The sequence below is a fragment of the Asterias rubens genome, chromosome 1 (assembly GCF_902459465.1).
Source record: "Asterias rubens chromosome 1, eAstRub1.3, whole genome shotgun sequence".
Classification (NCBI taxonomy): Eukaryota; Metazoa; Echinodermata; class Asteroidea; order Forcipulatida; family Asteriidae; genus Asterias; species Asterias rubens.
In genome coordinates, this window is record NC_047062.1 from 5,179,591 (window position 1) to 5,207,487 (window position 27,897).

Consider the following 27,897-nt stretch of genomic DNA (forward strand, 5'->3'; position numbering starts at 1 on the left):
TAATCTACGTTATCGGCTCTAGCTGCAATGATGTATCGATTACCTAAATACAGTTTGGTCCAATATTGTGACAACATTGACCCAAACAAATCATAAAATAACAACATTGTGAAATCAACCAAATTTATACACAATGAAAATTCGAAGATGGTTCATTCCAAACTATTTTTTCGACACACAGGTTTGCGTTTTAAAATAATATTATTATTCCAAATGTGCTCGAAATGTTTGCAGTTTTCCTTTCAAATAATTTAACTCGTTTACCTTTATTTCCCACTTATTTACATAAACCCACAATAATATTGTTCACAACTAAACAAAGATATTTTTAAAACGACTCGTGGAAGATTTGTCTCGTTTAGTTTCGTTGTTTCTTGTAGAAAAACTTGATCAATGAGAGACGGGGAAAAAATCCATTTTGCTGATGCAAAGGGGTTATCTTTATTTCGAAGTAATTGTTTACGTATGATGGGGAAAAATGATGTAGACAAACTTAGATTGAATGCCATGGTTCTTTGATGACTTCTGTTTGTCTTGTGTTTGGGTCCACAGATTTACACTAAACTTACACAGTTTAAAGATAATGAAAGTAGAAAGCTTCCCTGAAAATATTACTTGCTGAGGTGCTGTAGATTTTGAGAAATGAGTAAAACAATGTCATGAAAATAGTTTTCGTCTCACTTATCATGAGACGAAAATTATTTTAAGCATGTAAAAACGTATTTTCATGACATTGTTTTACTCATTTTTCAAAAATTACAGCACCTCAGCATCTTATATTTTAAGGAACGCTTTCTACTATCATGATCTTCAAACGGTGTAAGTTTAATGTAAATCTGTGGCCGTTGTGTTTTGTGTTACAAAAAGTACCCACATCCTTCAATGTGTGTTTTATTAATCTATGCAGCATTGGTGCAACGATCAATACTTTGAAGAACAAAACTATATCACATAATTTCACAGTGGAACAAATTGTGCACAAACTTGCCTTGTATGTCATGTTTCTGTGATACTGATATGGGATGGTTATCTTAAGTTTTGGTTGTTTGTGTCTGGTGTTTATATGCAGAACTGTTCAAATCGGAGAACAAAAACATATCATTGTATAGTGATACAAAAACCTCTTTCAATTTTAACAAAGTTGTACCTGCATTGTAAAAAGTTTCAAATCTAAATAGATTACTATTTATTATCTGAATTAGCAACAGTCTTATTAGGAAAGCTTGGTTGTCGTGAAGGTCCATTCTGATAGAGCAAGGAGAGTGTAGCCTGGTCTAGGAGTCTCAACTCATCCGAGGACAGAGCGCATAGTGCCTTCCCAACAGCATCCTCTAGGGTACCGACAATCGGCTCAGTTTCCTCGTCTGAAGCATGTCTGTCGTCCTGCTGCTGCCGAGCCGGCTTGCTACTCTCCGGGGAGCACGCGCTGCTCGGTGTACCGAATGCAGGGCGCATTTTCCCCGGTGGATCCTCGTGGGAAGGGGACGACTCTGGGGTGAGGATACCGTCCGGGACACGGACCTCACCCCCGGACGTCGGCCACCAGTGAGGTTCGACTTGTGGTATTCCAACCGATGAGGTGTACCCTTTAATGTTGAAGGAATGGTCTTCAGGGTTCTGCAGTGGGCTGGTGAGGTTGTTCACGGTGTGTGGTTGGTTATTGACTTGAATTGTGCCGTCAATGAAGCGTTTTGCAGGCGGCTCCATACGGGTGAGGGTTGCAACACAAGGTACATAGTCAATTTCAGATTTGTATAACGGAACAGGGGAGGCAGGCACACTAGTTTCACGATGTGATCTCTTTCTGCTTTTCTCTTTGTACTCCAACGATGGAAAGCATTGTTCTTGTTTCTTGTAAGACGTCATGATCTGTCTTTTAACTTTAAGACGCCTAGCCCACTCGAGGACTGCTCTTTTCAGAGCTGGACAAGGATCACTCCCAACAGAAGGTTCTCGTGTTGTGGTGTGGCTCAACGTAAAGTCACAACCGTCCACAATGCCGTCTTTACGGGGACGTACTGATTGCCGCGCCCTCGCTGGCCCTAAAAGTACCGAGGAGTAAGGGCCATAGTTCCCTGGAAAAATTGCCCTCCCTGCTGCCTCGTGGTGCGGGAGGCTATGAATCGGTGCCTCCCAACCCGCATTTTCCACCTTCAGCTGATGGCAAGACATGGTGTTGAATTGGTTTTCCTGATAGTAGCAACTCTCACTGTCATATCGCCAATCGTTCGCATCACCGTGGCTCACCAAATGTTGGTACTGGGTGCTGTCACCGACATACCGATGCTGGGTCTGGCCACCGGAGTTGGTGTACCCATATAACGGGGCCGTGTCCACGGAACAGGGTGTGTTTTCTTCGGCGTGGGGTCCTTGTTCGGGCCAAGGGGATGAACCATCATCACCTGATGGACCACAGCTGAATCTTTCGCTGGAGCCTGAGGCAGATGGCGGACGGGGTGATACGAGGCAAGGAGCCGAACGACGAGCTAGAGTCTCGTGTAGAGCCTGAGATTCGTACATAGCGATTTCGTCCTCTCTGTGTACCAAAAATACCAGGTCAAAAGTCTTTAAAAAATTTCACAATAGCAAACCCAGTTTTCGTTAAACGTTACATTGGCCAAGAGGGGCATTTCGTTTTTGGCATTGTACAAAGAGGGGCATTTCGTTTTTGGCATTACAAAGAGGGGCATTTCGTTTTTGGCATTGTACAATCAGGCAATCTGCAGCTTGTCGAACGGCTGAGAGACTTCGATATTATTTCACCATTTTAAACCAATTTGAAAATATTATGCAATTTCTTACTCTGCCGGCAAAAATAATTATTTCCACGTTCAGTTTTTCTAAACATTGGTTAAAACTAGTGAGACAAGAGAAGAAGATCTGGAACGAGGACCTCAGAGGATTTGCACTGTCTCCAGCTACTGGCTAATCTCGGTGGTCTAGGTGGTAAGACACTGCTCTATAGACCTGCAAAGGTTCGAATCCCACCTGAGTAATATGCCTGCCATTTGTTTCACAGGACTCGTGTGAGTATACAGTGCTTACACACTTCGGTGTAACACATGGACTCGGGAAAGTACTGAGTATACATTGCTATACACACATCGGTGTAAGGGTAAAACAAGAATTACAACTCTTTATCCCCGATGCAAACTTAACATCTATTATAGAAAATCTTACCTGATGACCAGGTTCTGGCACATAATCACAGCCGCGTGGTTGACCGTGGAGTCCCGGTCCAGCCAGGCCGTCACGCTGACCGTCACAACAGCGTTGTCTTTACGAAGAAGCCTTAACACAAAGGCACATCTACTCGCGGCAGTTCCGATACTCGGTTGTAGCACTGTAAAAACAAAACAAGTGAACGAAACCATTGATTAATCACAAAAGAAAATACTTCAGGTTTGTTTTATACCACTAGGAATGTTTCCTTCAATAATTGAAATAAAGAAAACAAAACTTCCGCCTATAGCTCAAAATAATAATGAAATCATGACTTAAGGTGATGACATAATAATCGATTAATAATTAACAGGACTGTTTTGGCTACCGGTACAGGATCTGAATGATGCTTCAGTTTTGTTGTTTGTTCTGTTTTGTTTTCTTTGGAACTCACGTACCCTGCAGTAAATAGCACAACTCAGTCAACAGTTCAACTTAAGTTTTGTTTCCGGCCACAAACTGCTTCTGCATTTTTTATTCACTAAAACCTAATATAGGAATTTTGACAGCAGACCGCAAACCAACCGTCCCCGACCAAGCTTTGTCATACCAAGCTTCTGCTTGTAGGTTTATATAATCTGATGCAGATTGAAACAGGAAATTGGTGTTGTTGTCGCTTCCCAGTCAGGTAAAGTCCCTAACGTGGAAGTGTTCGCTTTCCTTGTTATTATTATTTAATATATAACATTGTTTTTTGGAAGAACTTTTTTTTTTTTTTTTTTTTTAACTTGGCATTGATAATAAACATATTATGTTCATGTTTCCCTGGGAATAGGAGACCCATTCAACCATGGTAACAGTGACGTGCCTAGGCATGTTCTATCCTAGACATTTTCTTTTGGACGATTGGGGGTAGGTAGGGGAAAAGCAAGGTCTATCATGTTTCATTTTTATGTTAATAATAATTATAACCTTACTATGGCGCTTTTTACAAAAGCGATACAAAGCGCTTACGAAATACAGTGGCAACAACACAAAAGATAAACTACATGTTATAATTAATGTTTGTCATCTGAGGGAGAGGGACCATAATAACATGCACTGTGTCGTTCGACATCATGTGTTGATACGTCATGCTGCACTGAACCTACTTATGATCCAAACAATTTTAGTCTGACAGATAAAACACAAAGGTTGTTTTATTCCCGAAAACCAACAAGTCTTAATTATATGTATTTTTCTTCCATCTTATTTGGGTGATTGGGGGAGGCAAAGGTTGTGGGCCCTTGACATCCCCCCCCCCACACCTACATGCCTGCATGTACGTTTAAGGATCACTTCAGACGAATGGTTTGAGATGATGCTTTCTGCAAAAAGAAATTAAACAAATCGCTTCGGGGTCATCAGTATGACCCTCCCTTGAACTATGACCCTCCCTTGAACTGGTGGTAGATGAACCCGAAAACGGCAAACAATGTTTTGTCGTATTGATGTATAATTTGTTTTTTCAATGATGCAATCGATAAAAAAAAGGTGTTGCATTGGGGAGTCTTCAAATGCTTATACTTCTTTACACTCGACTTCCACAGCATTTCTGACGGAGTGCCTACCCTTCTCTGGAGGAATAGCGCAGATGCAAATTAATGATCAGTGAACTTTCAGTTTCAAACTAATGACTGCGGTTTTTTATGATTAATAATGCTGAACTTTGTCTTTGATATTTCCTTTTTTTTGAAGTGCTATGGTTGAAGAAGACGAGTCGCTTCGTTTCGTCATCATTGACACCAGGCAACTGCAAGACTGCATCAAATGCACTGATGGTCGCTATTGGTAATTACTCAAAAAACATTGCGATTTATTTAGTAACAGCAACAATGTTTCTTAATTAAAGAAATTTATAATTGGTTGATCGCCATGCCAAACTTAAATGATTTTAGTAGTATTAAAGAAACTGGTTAATCAATGGGTAACATTTCCAGCAAAGCTAATGTGTTTTTTATTGTGCGTTTTTGTTTCGAGAGGTTCTTCCTTGTAAATTTTATCCCAACCAACCACCCACCCCCTCCCATCCCCCTCCACCACCCCACCTATATATATAGACAACAACCCAAAAGAGCAATGTTGTTTCAGTCAAGGACACTGTGTCCCTTAGTTGCGTATAGGTTTAACATCCTTATAATGACTGATATCCAGATCAGGATATACAATACGCACAAATGTTTTCAAAACAGTTTATAAAAATAACAGAAAAAAAAATAATGTTAAATGATTACAAGGAAATGTGAAAGGGCATTTGAACGTTATCTTATTTACCTTTTTATGTTGCGAGGGACTATTATGTTGTTTTTTGGAATGTTACCAAAGAAAATGAAGTTCCATCCATTTTCTTGAGGATGTGCTGGTTCATGCACACACTAGAATACTAAAATATGAACTGCTTACAAATCGAGCGAGGTCCTATTCAACTTTTATGGGTATTTCCTTCTCTATAGTAAAATATTAAAACCATTGCAGGTATAGGCCTATGTATTTATTTTGTTATTGTGCAAAACTTGTTTACATTGCACTTACGGTAAGTCATCCCCCTAATAAGAATAATGAAGGTTTGTTCATTATTTAGATTATATCCAAAAACAAAAAAACAATTTTTTTTTTTATCGTGCATATAAAAAAAATAGTGAAAATGATCCATGAGTCCTTATGGGATAGGCCAGTTCAATGAACGTGGCCTGTGCCTGTGAAGGGGCGCCGTGAAATGAAGGCACCACACGGCGGCTCAGTTCGATTGAACTGCGGTAAACTGTACGTGCAACTCAGCTCCCTTTGGAACTCGTCTCAGACACAATGGCCTTCAAGGCAGCCCAGTGTTTGCGGGAGGGGTGCGATTGTAGCCCCGTGGGTGAGATCATTGAGAAAGAACAGGGACGAGGATTTATTTAGCCCCTTTGACAATGTTCATCTTTTCAGAATGGGAATTGCTATCAGATCGTTAGATTGTTTTTTATTAATTAATTGCATGCATTGTGCCCGGTCGCAACAATAAAGTTACCGTGTTAATTGGCAATCATGTGTGTTTGACAATATGTTTTAGGGATAATTGTATCATTATCCCTTTGATGAACATAAGCTGGCAGTGGCTACGCCCTGTTCCGAACCCTGCCTACGGGTGAGACAGGGGTATGGAGGAGAGATATTCCACCCTTGATTGGCCCCTCAACGCCCCCGGCCTGTCATCAGTCTTACGCGGTGAAATTGGTTTTCCCGTATGCAGCTTCAGGCCTTGCAAGAGAAGCACTTCTATGCATAAGGCATGACGTATATTTCTGTTTATATATCCCGATAAAAGCTCAAGGAAATAATGATCTTAAAATTGATTTTATAGTTTGAAGTGTTTGGTAGCTAGTAGGCTACACGAGTATTGTCAGTTGTTTGCTGTTTTGTTAGTAGGTTCGTATTTCTCTTTTTTAGATAAAAATATAAATCCTGCCGGTAAAGAATGAAGTTTAAAGGTATATGCTTGTTAATAATCGTGGGGAATCTTAACGATAGCTTTGATGTTATTTTCATCGAGTTGTAGAATCAAAATAAACGCCCATAGTTTAAAGGCAGTGGACACTATTGGTAATTACTCAAATAATTTTTTAGCATAAAACCTTTGTTGGTGACGAGTATTATGGGGAGAGGTTGATGTGAGAAACGGCTCCCTCTGAAGTGCCATAGTTTTTGAGAAAGAAGTCATTTTCCACGAATTTGATTTCGAGACCTCAGATTTAGAACTTGAGGTCTCGAAATCAATCATCTAAACGCACACAACTTCGTGTGACAAGGGTGTTTTTTTTCTTTCATTATTATCTCGCAACTTCGATGACCGATTGAGCTCAAATTTTCACAGGTTAGTTATTTTATGCATATGTTGATATACACCAAATGTGAAGACTAGTCTTTGACAATTACCAATAGTGTCCACTGTCTTTAAGGCACAACATCACAACATACACCGGTTTTGGAAAATTTGACGATATTACTTGAAGAATTTGTAACATATGTTGGCTGCATGTAGTGATGCTTGTTTTCAACTAATGAAACACTTGCTACACCAAAGATGTTATTGAAGCATCGTGGCAGCAGTATTGTCGACATCACCGAGCATTATTTAAGCAGAAGTTTTGTTTTACATCACCGACACTGCTACAAAAGAGTGAGCACAGCAGTTGTATTATCGACATCACCAAAAGCTACTCCAAAAAGTGAGCATTGTTAGCAGGAAAGTTGTCGACATTATATTCGTTTTTGATTCAGAGAGAGAGAGAGAGAGAGAGTGTGTTCATACCATTTTGTCATGTCGGCATTACCAATGCTGATCCAAAAAGAGTATCAGTCGGCAATTATTAGTGACCAGCAGTGTTGTCGACATTGTCGTCGCTCTACCTTTTCTTGATTCAGAGGGGATAAACATGATATTGCAGCAGCACTTTTGACAACGTTCCTTGATCAAAGAGAGTGCACATTATAGTCGTAGTGTTGATGTATATACCATGGAGGAATAAATTAGACTCCTCCATGTATATACCTACCACACGTAATACTACCTTGATTCAGAGAGCTGAGAGAGTCAGCAGCAGCTCCGCGCGGGCATTATCAATAATGCGTGCCTCATGCTTCGATTCAGAGGTAGTGTAAGCTACCCGCATAGCAGCAGCTCTGCGCGAGCATTTTCAACACTGCTCGTCCTCGTCCTTATATTAACCGTACATAAAACGAAACTTGTTTTAAAATGAAAGTTTCTTACTTTGCTGATGATATTTCCTCGCTGTTTCTACATAGTCCGGATGAATGAGTGTATACCATGACATAGCACTAAGCTCACTCGACTCATAACCAAGGTGGAAAAACACACTGTAATGTCAAAATAAATGAAAAGCAACTTAGAATGTAAACCTTAACACAGGGTTAAGCCATCACACAAAGGGACCTTGTACACAGGTTTTTCTTTGGGTTTGCTATATATAACTAAATCTGCCTTGGTATGGGTTTTTCCTTTTAACACCCGGCTTCCCTGGTTGTCCTCTGTCGACAACATTTGAAAATCAACCACTTTGGTTCAATGCCCGTTGCGTGGAGAAAACAAATTTGCTCACTTTAAAGACAGTGGACACTATTGGTAATTGGCAAACTATGTGTATCTAAACTCTAAACTCTAAACATATGCATAAAATAACAAACCTGCGAAAATTTGAGCTCAATTGGTCGTCGAAGTTGCGAGATATATGAATTCTAAACTTGAGGTCTCGAAATCAAATTCGTGGAAAATTACTTCTTTCTCGAAAACTGCGTCACTTCAGAATGGAGTCGTTTATCACAATGTTGTATACTATCAACCTCTCCCCAATACCCGTTACCAAGTGAGGTTTTATGATGATAATTATTTTGAGTAATAACCAATAGTGTCCACTGCCTTTAACGGGACCCAATATTTGAATATGCACGAGATTTGCAGTCTATATACAACGCTGAGACCGTTTGGCACTATACGCCTGCACACTGCAGCAAAATCAATGTTATCAATAAAATCAACAATTCTGAATCTGAATTTAAGTCGGCAAAGCATACTTTTGTAAAGAAGACAAGAAAGAAATTTCAGTTTTTAGAAAAAGGAGAAAAACCAGTTTGGAGGGACTGAAAACCCATTCTAGGTTCAATGCTTTGGTCTGATGTGGGATTCGAACAGGGCTCCACGGAGGTGTAACGCAGGGACAGAAGCCACTGAACAAACCTGACTCCTCCGAAGCTCATTCATTGGTCAAGTCGTCCTTGCTTTTGCTATTGCAGGGCTATATTGAGTAATTACCACACTTGTTATACCGTCCCTTTAAAATGCAACAAATGCATAAAAACCCTTGAATGGATAGTGGGACAGCGAACAAGAAACGAGTGAAGAACCCAGCATGGTGAGAATGTTAGATGGTGTTTTTTATTTACACTCTCAACCAACTCGCCTAAAATCGACAGACTCATCCGATCCGAGGAGCTACAAATTGAGAGACGCAACAAGAGAGACATAAACTGAGAAGCAACAGTCCTCTGTGTTTCAACAACAACTTTTGTGAAGAAACCCCCCCCCCCCAAAAAAAAAAAAAAAAAAAAAAAATCTAATCCAAAGATTGGACCCTGCAGCTAGATGGATCTTTTCTGATCTTCATTTTCTCCAAGTTGTCTTTTTTTCTCTCAAGGGTAGCGCAATGTGAGATTCTTAATCCGTTTCAGAGGAGCGGGTTCTCTTTTTGGCCGTAGCCTGCGGGAATGTGGACTGTTACTATTTCTTCTCCATTTCTTCCCTTCAGTTATGAGTTTTTCGATAAAAATTAATCTTCAGTTTCAAAATGTAGTCTCATGATGATGATTCGATTAAAGGTTGTATCCTGTACCGGGTTGTGATTGATAATCTGTACAGTAGATTGCAGAGCTATTATGTGAAACAAAGTTGTTGTCGAATGGGACTGTTTTACGAGACTCATGGCGTGTGACTATGACACTACTTTGGAATGTCGGTATTAAAGACAACGAGAAAAGGGTTATAGTTTCAGTCTAAAAGGTCATGCCTGTACCACTCCTCCAGAGAAAAGTACTGTCAAAGTATATTACATGAGACAGCATTTAGGGAACACTAAAAACAGCGTTGCTCTTGTTGACTGTCTACTGACAAATATAACAGTCTCATTGTTTTCGTTCAGAAAACAACTGACAACTGAACTGACAACTGAATTTGACGAAATTTGACAAAGACATTGAACATGGGAATTAAGGGCATGAGATTTCTGGACCCGTTTAGAACACGCAGACGTGCACGGTAATGTATAGTCAGCACTTATTTGTTTCTTATGTATCATATGTCAGGGTAACCCATTGTAATGTGTCTTCCATGGTGAGAATTATGAAAGAAAGATAAACTAACATAATGTAGTATTGTTTGAAGCTTAGCATGATGTTGAGAAATAGGAAGAACCTATAAATTAATAGTAAACTTGCGGGTACAACCATGTGTCAATCTCTTTTGTGTGAGTGTTGGCTCTGAGAAGAGCCGGTTTTGTCTCCACATTTCGAACAGTATATTTACTCGTCTTCTAACATAATGATTTTTTTTAAATCGTCAATTTCGCAATTGTTTGATAACTTGTAGAAACTCACTTTGATGAGACATCATATATGACCATGTCCATGCCATGTTCCGTGGTAAACATGCTCGTCTTCAGGGGGACCATCTCATCGGAGATTGGCGTGAGGGTCTCCACGGGGCTACACACGGCAGTGAAAACTGGCTCGACTTGGTTCCAGTTGTAGCAGCAGCCGGACCACAAGATTCGAAAACGACCTTTGATACGAACCATCTGTTAGAATAGGTAAGAAATGTTCAGATATTAAACCAAGTTCATGTACTGGTAGACTAAGCAACATGACAAAGTACAGTTTGGTCTTCCGTAAACCATTTTTCCTTTCCTTTTTTTTCAGAGTAGTACACAAACTAATTATACCTTTTGAAATTGAGTTCAAAACTTCAAGATGATTAACAGATTTGTCAATGTCAGGTCTGTAAACACTATTTATGTTAGAAACAATACAAATATGCGTTGACAGTTATTAACAATCCACTTTTTCCATGTTTGTTTCACTTTCGAATGAATGTATCCGTACAATCCAGTTAAATGCCAAATCATTTCTTGTTTTCCGCATGTCATTTTTCCTTGTTCCGCATTCTTCTAACATTCTCTGCCGGCTTGGAACGCCATTAGCACCCGACGGAATAAGGAACGAGGAACAAGGAACAGACAAATGTCGTTTAGCCTCGAAATAAAATTCAAACATGAAAAACTTACCTCTTCTTGACTTTGGAAACTATCATTAAAATCGTTTTCAAACGGGAAATGTACTTAATATACAGGGAAGGTACAACATATTGTTGTTTATGAGGGTTGTTTCCTTATTGTTAAATCGAACCTGTACAATGTCTTTGCCAAAATTGACCAAGTTTATATCTCGTCAATGTCCAAAACAGGGAACAATTATTGTTTTATAATTTTGAAGGTTGAACACTGTTCCTTCCGGCTTCCAGGCCTATCCCAATGCCGTCTTCGGGATAAAGATTTCGATTTAGTTACACGTGGCCTACTCGCCGACAATTCTATATTGAGAACAACAAAATGTATTGGCGTCAAAATCCAACCAAAGGGGGTATTGAAAAAGTGTAAAGAAAATCAGGATATTTTTAGTTAAAAAAAATGGACGGCAAGTCTTAATTAATGTAATACAAACACCAGTAGCAAAAAAAAAAAAAAAAAATCAAAGGGATACGTATCAGTTTAAAAATTGAAAAAGATTACCTTGTAGCATCATAACATTTACAGAAACATTGTGGCCGTTTTGACCTAAGCTTTTTCTTAAAAACGCGATGATTTTTATTGAGTATTTCTATTGAAAAAACAAAAAACTTGAAAAACTATATATTGACAGCGTCAATGACTTAAACTATAATTGAAAGGCATTGTGCATCGCAGAAAATAAAGAGTATTTTTATTTGACCTGCAATGATGATGATGCAATACCGGGAAAAGGGGATAATGTTGGGGTAGGATTTGGACCTTTTCGACCCTCCGCAGTCTTTATGTTGAGGAGAATGGAAGAGAAAGTGTAGATTCGTGACCCGCTGTACGAGCCGAGAACGAGTACATTGTAGTCAAGAACGTACACTTTAGAGTCTATTCTCTGACTTAAACTATTCCCCACATTTGGTTGTGTAACAGTTTCAATGAATTGAGTGTCTCAATAGAAACAACACCTAAGTGTGGATTCGTAAAAATAATCTACACTTTCAACAATAGAGTGACGTCACAGAAATAGTTTAAAGGGCAGATATCTTTACCATAGATCAACTAGGTCGTCGACTTTGTTTATTGTCAAAGACCAGCCGTCGATTTCACCAAACTACTCCTAACTTAGGATTAACCTTAGGACGAGTTCAGTTCCGTATCCATAAAGACAATAGGAAGAACTGAACCCATCCTAAGTTAGGGCGAGTTACTCGTCACTCGAGATAGGATTAATCCTAGCGTTTCGTGAAATCGGCTGCTGTATTCTCACTTGGTGTATCCTAAACATAATCCATACAATTAAAGTCACCTGGAAATAGAATTTGTTTTCTTTCAAACATAAGAGAATATGCTTACGAACAATAAAACAATTTTTTTAGTTATTGTTTGTCACGATTTATATGTTTAAAAATATATAAAAAGTTGTTTGGGGGGCTGACTCCGCCTACCCCTTTTGTGACGTCAATCGAGGCAGACTTTGCCTGCAATGCGTATAGTAAACACACGTGCAAAGTACATGTACGTCCAAGTCGTGAGTTGGTACGTTTCAAAAAGTGTTTTTCTGCATTCAGCAGCAATACACCTGGTCGGCATTGCCGGAATTTTTTTAATTTTTTGTTTGAAACGTACGAACTCACGATTTGGTCCGTACATGTACTTTACATCTGTGTTTACTCTATACGCATTACAGGCAAAGTCTGCCTCGATTGACGTCACGAACAGCGCCCTCTCGGGTCGGGGTCTACTCTTAAATTTGTAAATAACATAAGAACTGATTTTTTAAAACCTTAGTTAACTGTTTATTCACATTCCACTCATCAAAACACATATATTAGTGACAAAAGCTTTCTTTTGAAAAAATACCACTTCCAGGTAACTTTAAACAAATCTGTGAAAATTTTGACTCAATGGTAATCCAAGTTGCAAGAGAATAAATATTGCACGAATTCGGTTCATTTCAGACTTCAGATCTTAATGCTTTTAATTATTTTATTTAAAGCCATTGGACACTTTCGGTAAACAGTATTGTCCAAGGCCCACACTTCGTGTATCACAACTTGTTTATAAAATTACAAACCTGTGAAAAATTTAGGTTCAATCGGTCATCGGAGTTGGGAGAAAATAACGGGAAAACCCACCCTTGTTTCCGCACGTTTCGCCGTGTCATGACATGTGTTTTATTATTTTAATGTTTTCTCAAAAAGTAAAGCCTTCCATGAAATAATATTTCAAGAGAAGTCTTTCACCATTACCTTCTGTAAACCCTGTAAATTATTTGTAAATCTGTGAACTTTTAATTTTGTTTCTTTACCGAAAGTGTCCAATGGATTTAATCAAAAGCTGTTGTTCGTTACCAAGTGAGTTGTTATGCTAATATTGTTTAGCAACAGTGCCCAGTGTCTTTAAAGGCAGTGGACACTATTGGTATTTGTCAAAGACCAGCCTTCACAGTTGGTGTATCTCAACATATGCATAAAATAACAAACCTGTGAAAATTTGAGCTCAATCGGTCATCAAAGTTGCGAGATAATAATGAAAGAAGAAAATACCCTTGTCACACGAAGTTGTGTGCATTTAGATGGTTGATTTCGAGACCTCAAGTTCTAAACTTGAGGTCTCGAAATCAAATTCGTGGAAAATTACGTCTTTCTCGAAAACTATGGCACTTCAGAGGGAGCCGTTTCTCACAATGTTTTATACCACCATGCCTCTCCCCATTACTTGTCACCAAGTATGGTTTTATGCTAATAATTATTTTGAGTAATTACCAATAGTGTCCACTGCCTTTAACGTTGCGTTAATCTTCTCTTGTTTGAATAAGGAACTACGTTCAATACGCAATGGAGCTCTATACTTGAAATGGGAAAGCAGAGTTACTACACTTTTGTGTAAACCTTCCTCGGATTTCCGGATTATCACAGCATCTCGGAACGAAAATATGTGGTTAATTTTTAATGAAAACATAAATTCTAAACATGGTAAATGCTGTTTCTTTCGTTCTGTATAAATAAATATGATGTTTCACTGTTGTAGGCCTACTTTAATATGGCAGGCCAAACGTGGGTTCGTGTGTATTACACATAGTGTGCCAGAAGGATAACGATGTAACAAGGGGAAAGGGTCGTAAGCAATATATAGGCTAAACTGTCAAAAATTGTGTTTCAACTTCAAGAAAACTTAGTGTTAAAGCTTTGTCGTATTTCTTCTTTTCATAAATCTTAACAGATAAGTTAAATTTCGCATGGGAATGGAGAACCATGCCTTGGGAGAAATTCTAGCCATTGTATTGCTTACAACGTGCTCCGGCAAAAAGTTGTACCTTTTATGTGTGCCAGAAAATAATATCGGTATTTTTTTGACCTCCTTCCAATCCGGGTACACAATATTGGAACATGTAAAACTTACGCCAGAGAGTGCGATGACGTATTGTCACCCTTTAAAGTTAAAACTTTGTGGAGGGGGTACGCTGGGATTTCTACGGGAAGACTGAAACGAAAGTTAGGAATGTTGTTGCGCAGTACCGGTGTGGTGGCGGTGTTCAGATTGTCCGTATATGGGGAATAATGTTGTTCGATATTTTTGTTCGGTCTTCGGAAATTCCCCAAAGGAAATTATAGCCACGTGTCGGGTGAGACTGCGACAACAGTGATGTGTTGACTACAGTACAACGTTCCGTCACAACTTTGGAATAATCCCAATTACCAACTACAGTTGGGACCAGTCTAAACTTGGGTGCTACAGTTCGGACTGCCCAACTATAGCTGGGATTAACCGTGATTGGGGCGACAGTGACTGTGATATCGGATAATCGCAATCAGTGGGCGTCTTGCTATTATGGTCTGAAATACCGTTTTTCTGGGTCGATTTCACAAAGAGTTAGGCCTGCTAAGTCTTATCTCAAGTTAGGACGAGTTACTCGTCCTAACTTAGGACTAGTCCTACCTCTTTGTTAAATCGACCCGGGCCCACAACATTTCCCTAACGTGATTCACAATGGCAAAATTTTGCAACAATGTTACTCCACTATGTGTAATTTACTCACGTCATTCTGCAAGCAGCCGCCCCAATTATTGTAATACACAGGCCCTAATTGTAGTTGGGACGATTCTCAAGTTGGTACGGCACACGGTTTTACTTTGGTTGAATTTTATAGGAGTTGATTTGTGGCTTTAGCATTTCCAGTTGACAATACAATTATTATTTAATGCAGAAATAATAAAGAAATCTAATCTAATCTAGCCTAGTCTAGAACACGCTCCTATATAGCAATAAGACCGCCACTGGCGACGCCCGAGTGCCGTATTCGAAGCTTCGCCTATATACGGCTGAAGTCTAGCCGTAGCTAGCCGTAGCTGCAGCCGCTAGTTCGGACACGGCGTTACAACCATTACAAAACGCCCATTCACGAATCGGCTTACCTTGTTATCCGTACAGTGATCCTTACGGCGCATGTTACGTGATGTATTCATCCTGCAGAAGAAAGTTCGGTCTTCATCTAAGGAGAGGGAAAAAGGAAAGGTCAACTGTAGGTTAAAGGTTTCAGGTCATATAAATCATCAAAAAACCTTTTCGGTTAGATGTAAGAAAATTGGGCATGGGATGGGGACATAAAAATCAAAAACAAGGCATTTTCCAAGCGCCTGAAGAAAAAGAAAAAAAAGCGCTCTGCAGGATATCGAGCAGGGATCGAGGTGTTGTGTGTAAGTCCACGCAGTGGAAGAAGTTCGTCATTCTCGTGAGACCCCCGTCAAAATCCACCTCTTCCCATTTTATACCAATCAGCACCCAATTCCAGCAAATATGACCATTTTCCTAAAAATAACATTTGATGATTTACCAATGTAGCATATCAACATAATTGCAAATGATGTTCATATTACAGAGCCTCATAACAGTTTTCACTGGCAAAAAGGAACGACTTGGGGCAATTTTTTAAGTTTCTTTCGTGTCTTACCCCCTCAAACCTATTACATACAAATCAATAAAGATCAGCACGATAAATTACATAAGCGCCTTAGCCCATAGAGAAGACCCGCGGCCCAGATATGTCGACAGTGTGATTAAAAAAAACTCTGTGTCCTTATGGTTTTTCTCTCTGTGCCTGCTCCTTGGTATACGAGAGCAGACGAAACCGATCCGGGCGGAGTCTAATCCGATACAATCCTCTTAACAGTATCAATAACGGGATAATATTTGTAATTACGACTTTGACCGTTTTCCTAAACTATTCTATCTTTGCTGCTCATACCAAAACACACCGCGGACAACGCTAACGTCCGGGCAATTTTTGTTGCGGGAAAACAAGAATCTGCGTCAGATATTTCCATGTTTTGAACTCGTATATTTTTTAATGGGTTCTAGTTTAGACTATGCCTGCAGCTGTTGCGTTTGCATTGGTTTGATTTGTACAAACTTCGTTTATAAAAGGACAAGGGAACCAAGGCATTTTCTTCCTGGTGAAGGGCACCGTGTGAGGAAATTGTCAATTTCTACTTGAGCATTTCAAGGGCACCAAGGGGGCATGGATGCAATCACCTTCGTTGCCTCCGTGAAGTGTCAGGACTGATTGAGATACATTTACGGAAAGTTCCCTTTTGGAGCAAAATGAATTAATTATAAATGTGTGTGCCTTTTGTGTTTAGAATTGTTATGATCAAAGCGGGCTTAATTTCGATTATTTGTCTCCAAATCGTGTTCAACGTTGACCTTGATGAAATCCATTTTGTTTAAACCGATTTGAGCCTGGAATGGAAGTCTGGTCCTCTTTAGTGCCACGACGCTTTGTTAACAGAATCGCACAGGGAATCAGACAAGGATGATCTCATAAAGGTCGCTCTGTCAATCTGCATTCAGCACCCCCCCCCCCCCCTGCACCGCGCCACCCATCATTCCTCTTATAAATGTTTAAGAGATAGGGGGAATCTTTAAGTGGACATACGTCAAAATATCGTTTGAGGTAAAAACAAACAAAAAACGTGCCAGAACGCCGGCATTTCTTGTAAAAAGAAACCCCCATCCCCCTATGGGACCAGTCAATGAGCCCTATCTCACTGTGCAAGAGACTGGTCATATCCGGGTGGGCCTTTGTGGACTCCACTACCGCTATTTGTTTTCCATTCTGCTTGTCTAAATCGGCACTTAATTGGCCCAGGCACCGGCGATTAGAAAGCTAAGCCCCCCTCTCTCGCCACTGCTGATGACAAGTGGCGCAAAGTTGCCACTTTTTCACGTCCGTGTTGAACCTGCCATCTGGTGGACTAAAGAGAAATCCTCCCAACAGCGGCCCGCTTTTCTTCTCCTAAATGGTCTTGACCATGCCGGGAAGAGAGAGAGAGACAAAAAAGCAAACAACTTTCCTCCCAGTTGAAGCAATAAAACAAGAATCACAAAACGTACAATTGCGGCATCACATGTACATCGTTTTTTATCCTCCCGCGGGACGGCGTGGACTTATGGATAAAAACGCGCGAAAACGCTTTGTAACTAAGACAAAATAAATTCGCGCGCGATCAGTCAACGAGCAAATATTTGGATCAGAGTACGGGAGAAATAAAGGGGATCTCCCCCGCGTGAGGCGGGGTCTTAGTTGTCGTGACCCAGTGGGCTATACTGGATATTACAGCAAGTCAGAAACCATTATCCTTTCTGTAAGCTCGACTGGGAGAGAGAACATAAAACTGTAATCATTGAATTGGTCTCAGCAATAATTAAAAAGTTGGTGATCGTATGAGTTAACTGCGAGCGATGTGTATTAATTAACTCAGAGATTTTTTTCTTTCGTGAAATCGTGGATTTTTGTGGAATGAATGGAAAGAGGAAAGTGAAGCGGTATAGGTCGAAAGTCATCAAGATATACTGCCTGGGGTCATTAATGATGACAGCGTTATTACATTTTCAATTATTGAACTATAGAAAATTCACTTAATTAAATGGGTGGTTTTGGTCAATTAAATTTGAGACTGAGGATTGGTTTTAAAAGAACTCTTCTAAACAACTACATTGGCGACCCAAGCTTGGTTCCATGCTCTGCAGTCTGCTTTGTAACAAAGCTTCAACTTGAACTTCAGACAGATACCGAACTATGGAAGGACAGCACTTTGACGACAATGATTAGGTCACCATTGAGCTTGCGGGCACCTCTGAGACACCAGCTTCATGATGGGAGATTAACTTGGGTGCAATTTCGGGCTTTTTTTTTTAATTTTATTCACATAACTTGTTTTCACCCCAAAACATATTGGAGTAAAAAACAATAATGTCAGGAATGAATAATATTTCAATACAATCTGGAGACTGATAAGAAAAAGAAGAAATATTGTCTGACCTAGGCTACATCCGGCTCGGAATTTCAAATTTCTTAAGCGCAAACAACGGAGCTTGTCGCACAATGACTTCAAGTGACGTTCCATGACGTCACTGGGACAATAACGTCATAGTTTTGCGTACCAGCCTACTACTATTGGCCTGCTCAAGTTTGCATACGTGTTCGGCAAGGATTACGACGATCAAGGCTTAGAATGAAAATAATTATTTGCAATGGATCTACACAATAGAGCTACATTTTTATTGATAGTCTAATATTTCGTGAACAGGAAGAGCCTGTGACCTGGGGGTTTAAAGGTCATGGGAATGTCATTGCGCGTGCGTATGCCAGCCCATCGAATCCAGCCACCTTTGGATGAAGCCCGGTTCATACTTCTTGCGAATGCAAATTTTGACGTGACACATTAAATTAAGGGTTCTATATATTTTCGAAGATTTATGTTGTTTTGCTTATTATGTGACATTTATTATTAACACCTTTACATATTAATAGAATTGTAAATAACATGTACTTGTCTCTGTCATCATTAAAAGGCACTGGACACTATTGGTAATTGTCAAAGACTAGCCTTCACAGTTGGTGTATCTCAACATATGCATAAAATAACAAACCTGTGAAAATTTGAGCTCAATCGGTCATCAAAGTTGCGAGATAATAATGAAAGAAAAATAACCCTTGCAACACAAAGCTGTGTGCGTTTAGATGGTTGATTTCGAGACCTCAAGTTCTAAACTTGAGGTCTCGAAATCAAATTCGTGGAAAATTACTTCTTTCTCCAAAACTATGGCACTTCAGAGGGAGCCGTTTCTCACAATGTTTTATACCATCAACCTCTCCCCATTACTCGTCACCAAGAAAGGTTTTATGCCAATAATTATTTTGAGTAATTACCAATAGTGTCCACTGCCTTTAAATAACTGTTCATTGAATATTGAACGCCATCGAACCATTCGCTGCGAAAACAGCCATGTGACGTCGAAACTCGTATCGCGTTTGCAATGCAGGAAGCATTAACCTGGCTTTAGGCTCTGGGGTCAAGCGAAATCAAAAGTCCAGTCTGCACACTAACCGACTTTCACTCGAAAATACCGATACTTGACAAACTCTTACCAGCTAGACATTCTGTTTCAGTACCGCAGTTTGAGCCAGCGACGGCCATTTGTGCTCGGACCACAGCATGGTCTCTAGGGTCGATTACTTCGTACAAATCGCCACCTGTAGATAGAAGTTCCACCTGCAACCAAGACAAACAAATTATCATTTTGTTCTTAAATACACCGTACTTTAATTAAAATTTACTCAGTCAGTTTCCCTGACTTGTCAATCAGTCATCCTTATCCAAATTCGGGCAATAATTGCATTTTTATAAATTATTATATCCCATAAATGAATTCATCGATTCAAAAGTGTTTCGTGTTTTACCGAATAGAAACTTGCCATAAAAAACCTTAAAGACATACTTGAACGAAAACGGCTTTCAAAAAGAAATTGAGCTCACATGAAATTAAACAGATGTCAAAGATGTTGAAAACATTATTATTATTTTTTTCTAGTTGTATATAACTCTTTTTAAACTGATCGTGGATCCGTTTTTAAACCTTTGTGTCTCTTGCCAATTTTGCATTTTTTTATTTATTTATTTTTATTTTTTATGTTTCTTTATTGCTGGTTAAGTTTATTTTTTGCCTGATGGGAGGGGGTGGGGCTATTTTGCATTTTTACTCTTTCTGCGTCCTTGCTTTTAATTATCTTTCTGTTTTTTTCTTAATGTTCTTAATGTCTTTATAGTTTTTTTGTAAATAATTATAGATTTTCAATATATGGCCAGGGATATTGGAATTGAAGGCCTTCGGGCTACAGTTTTTAGGTAAACTTTTTATAATTCCAGGCATATGTCTCTGGCTTTTGTTTTGTACTGTTTATGTTTGTACTTTGTATGTGTTTTTATGCCGAATAAATAATAATAATAATAATAAAACAATCGTTTAAAAAAAAACCTCTCCGGTGCCTTGATAGAGAGATTCACGGAAAGCCATGTTATGTCATCACTAATGCTTTGTCATGTGCGGGGAGCTCCGTTTTGAATGGCCGCTTTGTTGCAACATGGAGGATAACAAAGCAACATCCCAAACATGACGTCAAAGGTTACCCATTTTGAAGCACACCGTCAACGGCAGAAGTGTTTCTAAAAAATCATCATTGTTTTTTACTCCACAGTTAGTTTCACTTGTGGTCTATATTTTGTTTGTATTCAGACAGTTTCACATTTTCCCTCTACCAATACGTTAAGGAGAATGGCACAGAAAGTGTAGATTCGTGAATAGAATGTACGAGCCGAAGGCGAGTACATTGTATTCACGAATCTACACTTTAGAGTCTCTCCTAACAACACTAGTTTAATAGTCTATCTAATTTCGTATGTACGTTAACAAACGACGGTTGGTCACATTATAAATATTTTACAATATATAGAGGCATTCTTTAGTGCTTGCAACATTATCGAGTACAACGTCAGTTTGCTCAGCTAACAATAAATTGTGTTATTAAAGTGATTTTTCTAAACTGGAAAAAATTTTTGAAAATGAAAGATAACATATATACAGCTAGCTAATGTTTTGTTGCACTTCATCCTATCTTTCAGTTTGGGAAGACAGTAATTTTCAAGTTGAACTATTGTAATCAACTCAACTGTAGATTATTTTACGGCTCTACGCTTAAGTGTAGATTCGTAACGACTTCCAACAATAGAGTGACGTCACAGAAGTAGTTTAATGCAAGTTAATTTTCATAAGAACAAGAGGGTGTATGTTTACCATAGAGTGGCCGAGGTAGTCGGTAACGTTTTCCGATATGTAGAGTAACTTTCCCTGTCTCGTCATCATTAACAAAAAACCGTGCAGTGCCTAAAAAAGATAAAACAATAACATTCCACTTTTATACATTTTTATAAATTCCATTACCTTATGGACGAACTACAAAACATACACCTTTAAATACACTGGACACTGTTGGTAATTGTCAAAGACCAGTCTTCTCACTTGGTGTACCTCAACATATGCGTAACATAAAAGGCTTGTGAAAATTTGGGCTCATTGGTCGTCGAAGTTGCAAGATAATAATGAAAGAACAAACACCCTTGTCACACGAAGTTGTGTGTTTTCAGATGATGCTTAATGTCGACACATCAACATCTAAAACTGAGGTCTCGTAATCAGATTCGTTGAAAAGTACCTTTTTTCTCGAAAACTACGTTACTTCAGAGGGAGCTGTTTCCCACAACGTTTTATACTATCAACCTCTCCCCATTACTCGTTACCAAGTGAGGTTTTATGCTAATAATTATTTTTAGCAATTACCAATAGTTTCCACTGCCTTTAAAGCACATGATGAAACACGCTTTTCAAGTCTCGCGCGTGTCGAAACCGAGAAAACAATTCGAAACAATTTATTGGACCGGGAAGGGGAGGGGCAGTGGCAAGGACAGCACTTGGGCGGCGGTGGACGTTTTTAATGTGTCGAACCGCTCAAGCTTTTAGTTGATCTAACTTTGAGGTTGGGGCGCAAGAGTAGGGTTCTGAGCGAGGGGTGGGCTCCCGCATGATAAACTGCAAATTAAACGAATGAAACTCAGTATTTCATTCACAAAATATCATAAAGGATTGTTTTGACATTCTTGCACATCCATCCATTCAACTGAATATAAGAAAAGTTCCTTAGACCATGAGTCCCCTTTACCGAGCTTTTAATTCCGCAAAGCCATATAGAAAGAGATAACTTAGCTCGTCGCTCATTTCTTGCTTTGCCCGTAACAACACAGGAGCCCATAAACTCCGTAAAACAAGACTCATCTCACCAGCAGCGAAGCCTGCCAGTCGGCACCGACCGGGGATAGAGCAGTATCAACCGGGGCGAAGGGGAGCCGATGATGATTGATAGTCGCGTCGGTTACTAATACCCTTCTGCACTTTGTTCTGCACGTAAAATTAGATCTGCCTTCCCCAGTCCGATGGACCGGGTCCGCCTCGTCCCGATCAGGATTTTTTTTCACTAATCATTAGACATATTTGTAAGGCCCCTGCCATGCCCTTAGCTTGCGTATACGGGAACGGGACGCTGCTATATACTCCCACAAATTAAATTGAATTAATCGAGTGTAAGACCTCCAGGGAAATTGTGTTCATGCGTATCATTTATGATTTCCTATATATCCGGGGACTATATGGGGTTGTTGTTGCTTTCTTTGATGTGAGTTTTTTTTTCCTTCTTCTTTCTGCTAGGCGAGCTCCGTCAGCTTGGCATTATCTTGACGAGGCCTAAAGGCAGGGGGCCTTAGCCGTGTCATGGGGGGGGGGGAGCAATAGGGCCGCTAGGGTAATTATAGACAACCAAGTTTTCACCGGGATGGAGAGATTATTAGGATGTTTTCTGTCATCCGAAACTTCCTGGGGACTTGAGGGAAAAGAAATAAAGAGTTTTTAATTTCCAGATTTGGAGAACGAAAGACGTGTGACACAAATATACCTTTTTTAGCTGAGCGGGTTGAGTTACTGCGAAGCGGCATGTGCCCTGCATGTGTGCGTAGTTTGCGTTATAATAATGGGCAAGTCTTTATAGACGGACAAAATAAAGAGTAGTTGTGGATGATATTGCAACTGAAGGGGGGGGGCGTAAGACGGTTTCCCTCGCAACCCCCCCCCCCCTCTCTCTCCCAACTGTCACCATGATAGGGTTTTGTTGTTTTATTTTTTTCATTTTAAAGTAGCATTTTGTAATAATCGGAAAGCAAAATGAAAGATTTTCTTGAAAGCTTACATATTTTTTCCCCCACTTTTCGAGAAGTGTATTTCCCTCTGAAATTCCCCATTCTGCATAGAGAATCTATGCCTGTTCTTCTTTTTCACCATGCTTCAGATTAATCACAAGTCATCAGTCATCTTCCGCATTTTCTTCTAAAAATGGAAGACTGTATTTTTAGTGTAATTTACGCTGGATGGTTGACTGAGTTTATGTAGTATCTCAACAAGCAGCTTAAACATATTGTTTAGATTGTGTTGTTTCCTTGTTAATAAATTCTTGTATTCTTGTTATGTCTAAAGGTTCAAAGCACATAATGGATATTGTTTTAGACATGTTTGGTGATAAAATCTTGGATTTTTAAATATTGGGTTAGTTCTGGGTGCTTTTAAATTCGACTGGCATGGCATTCATACAACGACCGAGCAAAGGAAACGATCACAGGGGGATAAAATGGTTAATGGGAAAGCATTTGGTAATCAATCTTAAAATTATTGCCAGTACACACTTATTGATTACAAAAGCCTACATCAGCTTTCGAAATAAACCATTTTTGAGAAACGTTTTAAGTAATGTAGTTAATTGTAAAAAGATAATATGATTTGTTTATGACCCAAAAATTTAATCTGTGAAGCGTAACTGTCCAGGAACATTACTTTTTCTCAGATTGTGTATTCCTACGGATTAGTATTGCCAGCATGGCAATGTCTTTGTTGTTAACACATTAACACCCTTATGGTGTTAACTTTTATTCTTTCTTGGGTAATTTATATTCGACAACACCAATTGTGTCAACTTTATCACCCCAAATGTTGCAGTCATAACCACGGGCAACGCTTGTAGTTCAAAGCATGTCTTCAAAACCGTTCACATAACTTTCCTTGGATAGTACAACACTGTTCACAAAAAAGTGTTTCGTTTGTATTTCGTTTAGTTATGTTGCCTCCAAATTACCTCATTGCGTGCGTGTACTAAAAGGTACCTTGTCTAAGTCGTCAACGAGCATCTCGTTTATACAGCGCGCAGGCCTAGCCTATAACCTGTTCTCTTCGATGGCGCAATGGAGTCAACATTTTCCAAACTTTGTTATTGTATGCATTATGTTGGTGTACACCAAGTGAGAATACTGGTCTTTGACAATTACCACAGGTGTCCACTGCCTACAAAATGCATAATGAAAATGAATACTTGTTAACCAATCGATCGCTGGCTGGGGTGATGGAGTATGCCACAATCTGCCAACCCTGGGTCGTCGAGACAGAGAGAGAGAGAGAAGGGGGTAAACATAAAAACATAAACATAACATGGATATCCACTGGTCCGTGGAGATTAAATTCCGAACCCGGCCAAACGCAAGAAAAGAAGCAGTGCGAGTCAAACTCTAATGAAAATGGTTTGGAAAGCAGTTCGCTGGTTATGCTAAAAAAAAGTATGTCAGCAGCGGTGCATGACGGACGTTGGAGGGGGAAGAACGTCCCTGTGTTCGGGGCGCAGTCTTGCTTAATGATGCCATCAATTATTACATGACGCCGAATGTTAAGTTTCCCGACCCCCCCCCCAACCTCTTGCATGGATTGGATTGATCTCATACAGGTCTATAAAAAAAAGTCAGTTAGACGAGCATGATTTGGACTGCAACTCCACGATCCAATCAGTTGCAATAAAAAACAGCTACTTGTTTCCCTTTTTAAATAATGGACGATAAAAACGGTTTATTTAGATTGATTGGTTTGAAATTAATTTACGTTGATTTAGCTTGATTGTTTGATTTGGTTTTGTAGGCAGTGTGGGGAGTTGAGATTTTTGAGTAACAGATGTGCCCAGCCACCAACAAAACCACCAAACAACGCTTTGGAAAAAGGGGTTTTCCCTCTCAGACCTTCTGATTTTTAGTTTTGCATTGTTTTCAATTAAACTTAGTAAAGCTGTCATGATCTTGCTGATGTGAGGAGCAACATGTACATCATAGACCCATCAAAAATGAAATCTGACTCCGCTTTTGGTATTTTATTGTTTTGGTGTGGATGCTGATTCAGTTCCCGGGGGTTGGGGATACATCTCCACTAAACTTTGGGCCGTTAGATACCCCCCCCCCCGCCCGCAATTCCAAGACAATTGAAAACGATATGAGCATGAAGATACGTTTTTCCCCTGGATAAAAACAATTCCCATCCGCAAACCAAATGTTACCAAAACATTTGCGCGTTTACCCTTTAATTCTATATCAAGTAGAGAGATTCGACGAAATGTCAAATTGACACAACATCAGGTATGACATCAACATCAATAACAAAAACAACGACAAAAGTCTGCATCAACAACAACAGCAACAAAAGTCTGAATCAACAACGACAATGACAACGACAACGACAACGACAACGACAACGACAAAAACAATTAATAACAACAGCAGCAGCAACGAAGCCTTGACAATGGCACTATAAAGGGTATCGGGTTAAAATCTTACAATGCATAGCTTCCAAATTATGATTTTGTGACGAAGTCCTCACTTGGATTCGAACCACGGAGGAGGACAAGTTTGAGCAGTCTTTATTTTCCTCATTTGAGAAATAACTTTGAAGGAAATGTCGTTATAAGGTGCTTTAACTATAACTAAACTTAGCTAGCTACATGATTCTCCCAAAACCCATCTCTACTCTTAAAGTTGTCATCTTACCTGTGTAAAGTCAAAAGGGGAAACATCGTCCCAACTTGGCCGTGACGTCACCACATCTTGCTCTGCAACAAAGGAAACGTTCCTTGGTTATGAATTATTGCAAAATGATTCTCAAATGGGCCGGTGGTTTCCAGCAGTGCTATGCATGATGCTAACCAAAAATTATTATTGCTCAAACTCTGTATGAAATGAAGTTCAAATGCGCATGAATGCGCATCATTTTACTAAAATGCTCATTATTATATTAGGGTATTACCACATCTTGAACAAGGAACAGATATTGAACAGTACAATAATAATTTGGGGCCTGAATAAAAAATAGCCGCACTTGATTCTTCTTCGGAAAAACGAAAGAACTGACGGAAAGTATTTCGTAAAAGAAATGTCGCCTGATTCCATTATTCACCACAGGCATAAAACACAATAGGATACATTAACTGTGTTCTCTATAAGATTAAACCTCGTGGAATAATTGTTATTAATGTGGATTATATTGGGGAGTTTAATGACAATTTATCAAAGCTGTTCACTGACTTTTATTTCACTCTATTATTCTCTTCACGCCCACATGGCTCGCCATACCAATTAGTGAATAGATTGCGGCATATGGCTAACAGGAACTACTGCTCCTAAAATCAGGCCCCCACAGATGGGGCCATTTATAAGGGACACTGGGGGTAAAGGAGGAAGGGTCATTATCCGCAATGCACCCGTATGCTTTCTTGTTGTGAAATGCCCTGGGTGTTTAGTGTTTTGGTTGGTTGGTTTATTGGTTTGTTGGTTGGTTGTTTTGTTGGTTGGTTGGTTGGTTGGTTGGTTGGTTGGTTGGTTGGTTGGTTGGTTGGTTGGTTGGTTGGTTGGTTGATTGGTTGGTTGGTTGGTTGGTTGGTTGGTTGGTTGGTTGGTTTGTTGGTTGGTTCACTGCAAAAACTGGAGTGCTAAAAATGACACCATGGATGTTGTCACATATGTTTATAGATACCGAAGAGAGATTCAAAATTAACATCAAGGGTGTGTCAATAAATTATAACACAAATTTTACTTATTTTTTGCAGAAATGGGTGTTATTTGAAAACCCTATATGGTGTAAATTTTGATTGCTTGTTGTTATTTATTCGGTATATTATATTAATCAATTTTTATTTTTACAGAAACAAAACACAGAATGGTTCAACAACTATTAATAGATTATATCAATCTTAGAAGGGTAAAATGTTTGCAACAATATTTAGGGAGCAACAACACGACCGTCGCTCAGAACTCATCATTGTTCCTTAATTTGAAAAAAAGTTGTTTCAAAGTTAAAAAGTCTTGTCGAATCCTTGTCATTTTTTGGTTACATCACTATGTTACGATTACGCTAAATAAAGTACCGGTTTCTCACTATATGTTCTGGCGTAAGTTCCAACAGTATCAGAGTTTTCCACAACGGTATTTAAAGACACTTTTACACAGAAATCCTTGTTATTTTCCCTCTACTATTTCACACCCTTTTTCCCGAAGAACTTTATTTTCAGGAGAGTGATGTGCATGTTATTATTTGTACTGAAGCACATTACTGTCGAGTTGCATGTAAGTGTGTTGTCAAAGTCTTTCCCTTTAATTACGGGAGAGGTTTACATTCCTAAATTTGACGACACAAAAAAACACTTAGAGCATTGCAAAGACACAGAGTTATTTCTGTTGAAGGATACAACAATACCATTTCCCCGAGTAACGTTTGAGGGCATTTGTTTGAAGAGTGAATTTCAATTCTGGAATGTCTCTCAATGCGCTTTACATAATAACGAACAAAAAAATACAACAATCTACAAAATCAACTTTACAATTTAAAACTACAAATAAAATTGTAAAAACAGTTTAGGAGTGTTTTCGTCACTGCAGCTTAAATAAAACTTACCTTGTTGGTTGAAGTAATGTCCCTTCCGAACAAAAACACATCCCAGTGACATGACATGGAGGAAAGAAAGTCGTGCTTTGACGGCATTTGGCAGTGGAAGCAATTCACGAAGACGGTCAATTTCCGTCTTGATGAGCTCCCGTCTCTGTTTCGAAGCTCGGCTCGTTGAGCGATGCAT

At 39.3% G+C, this 27,897-nt stretch overlaps 1 protein-coding gene across 1 annotated transcript; it reads right to left on the reverse strand.

Annotated features, from left to right (window-relative positions):
• Positions 1-803: 803 nt before the first annotated feature.
• LOC117294894 (neuronal PAS domain-containing protein 4A-like) lies at positions 804-27,897 on the reverse strand. The gene is made up of 9 exons (XM_033777447.1): positions 27,720-27,897; positions 25,820-25,881; positions 21,162-21,251; positions 19,459-19,582; positions 15,443-15,519; positions 10,348-10,547; positions 7,952-8,058; positions 3,181-3,343; positions 804-2,536 (listed from the first exon to the last, which is right to left on the reverse strand). The coding sequence occupies exons 1-9, from the start codon at positions 27,895-27,897 to the stop codon at positions 1,183-1,185; spliced, it is 2,355 nt and encodes a 784-aa protein (XP_033633338.1). The 3' UTR covers positions 804-1,182.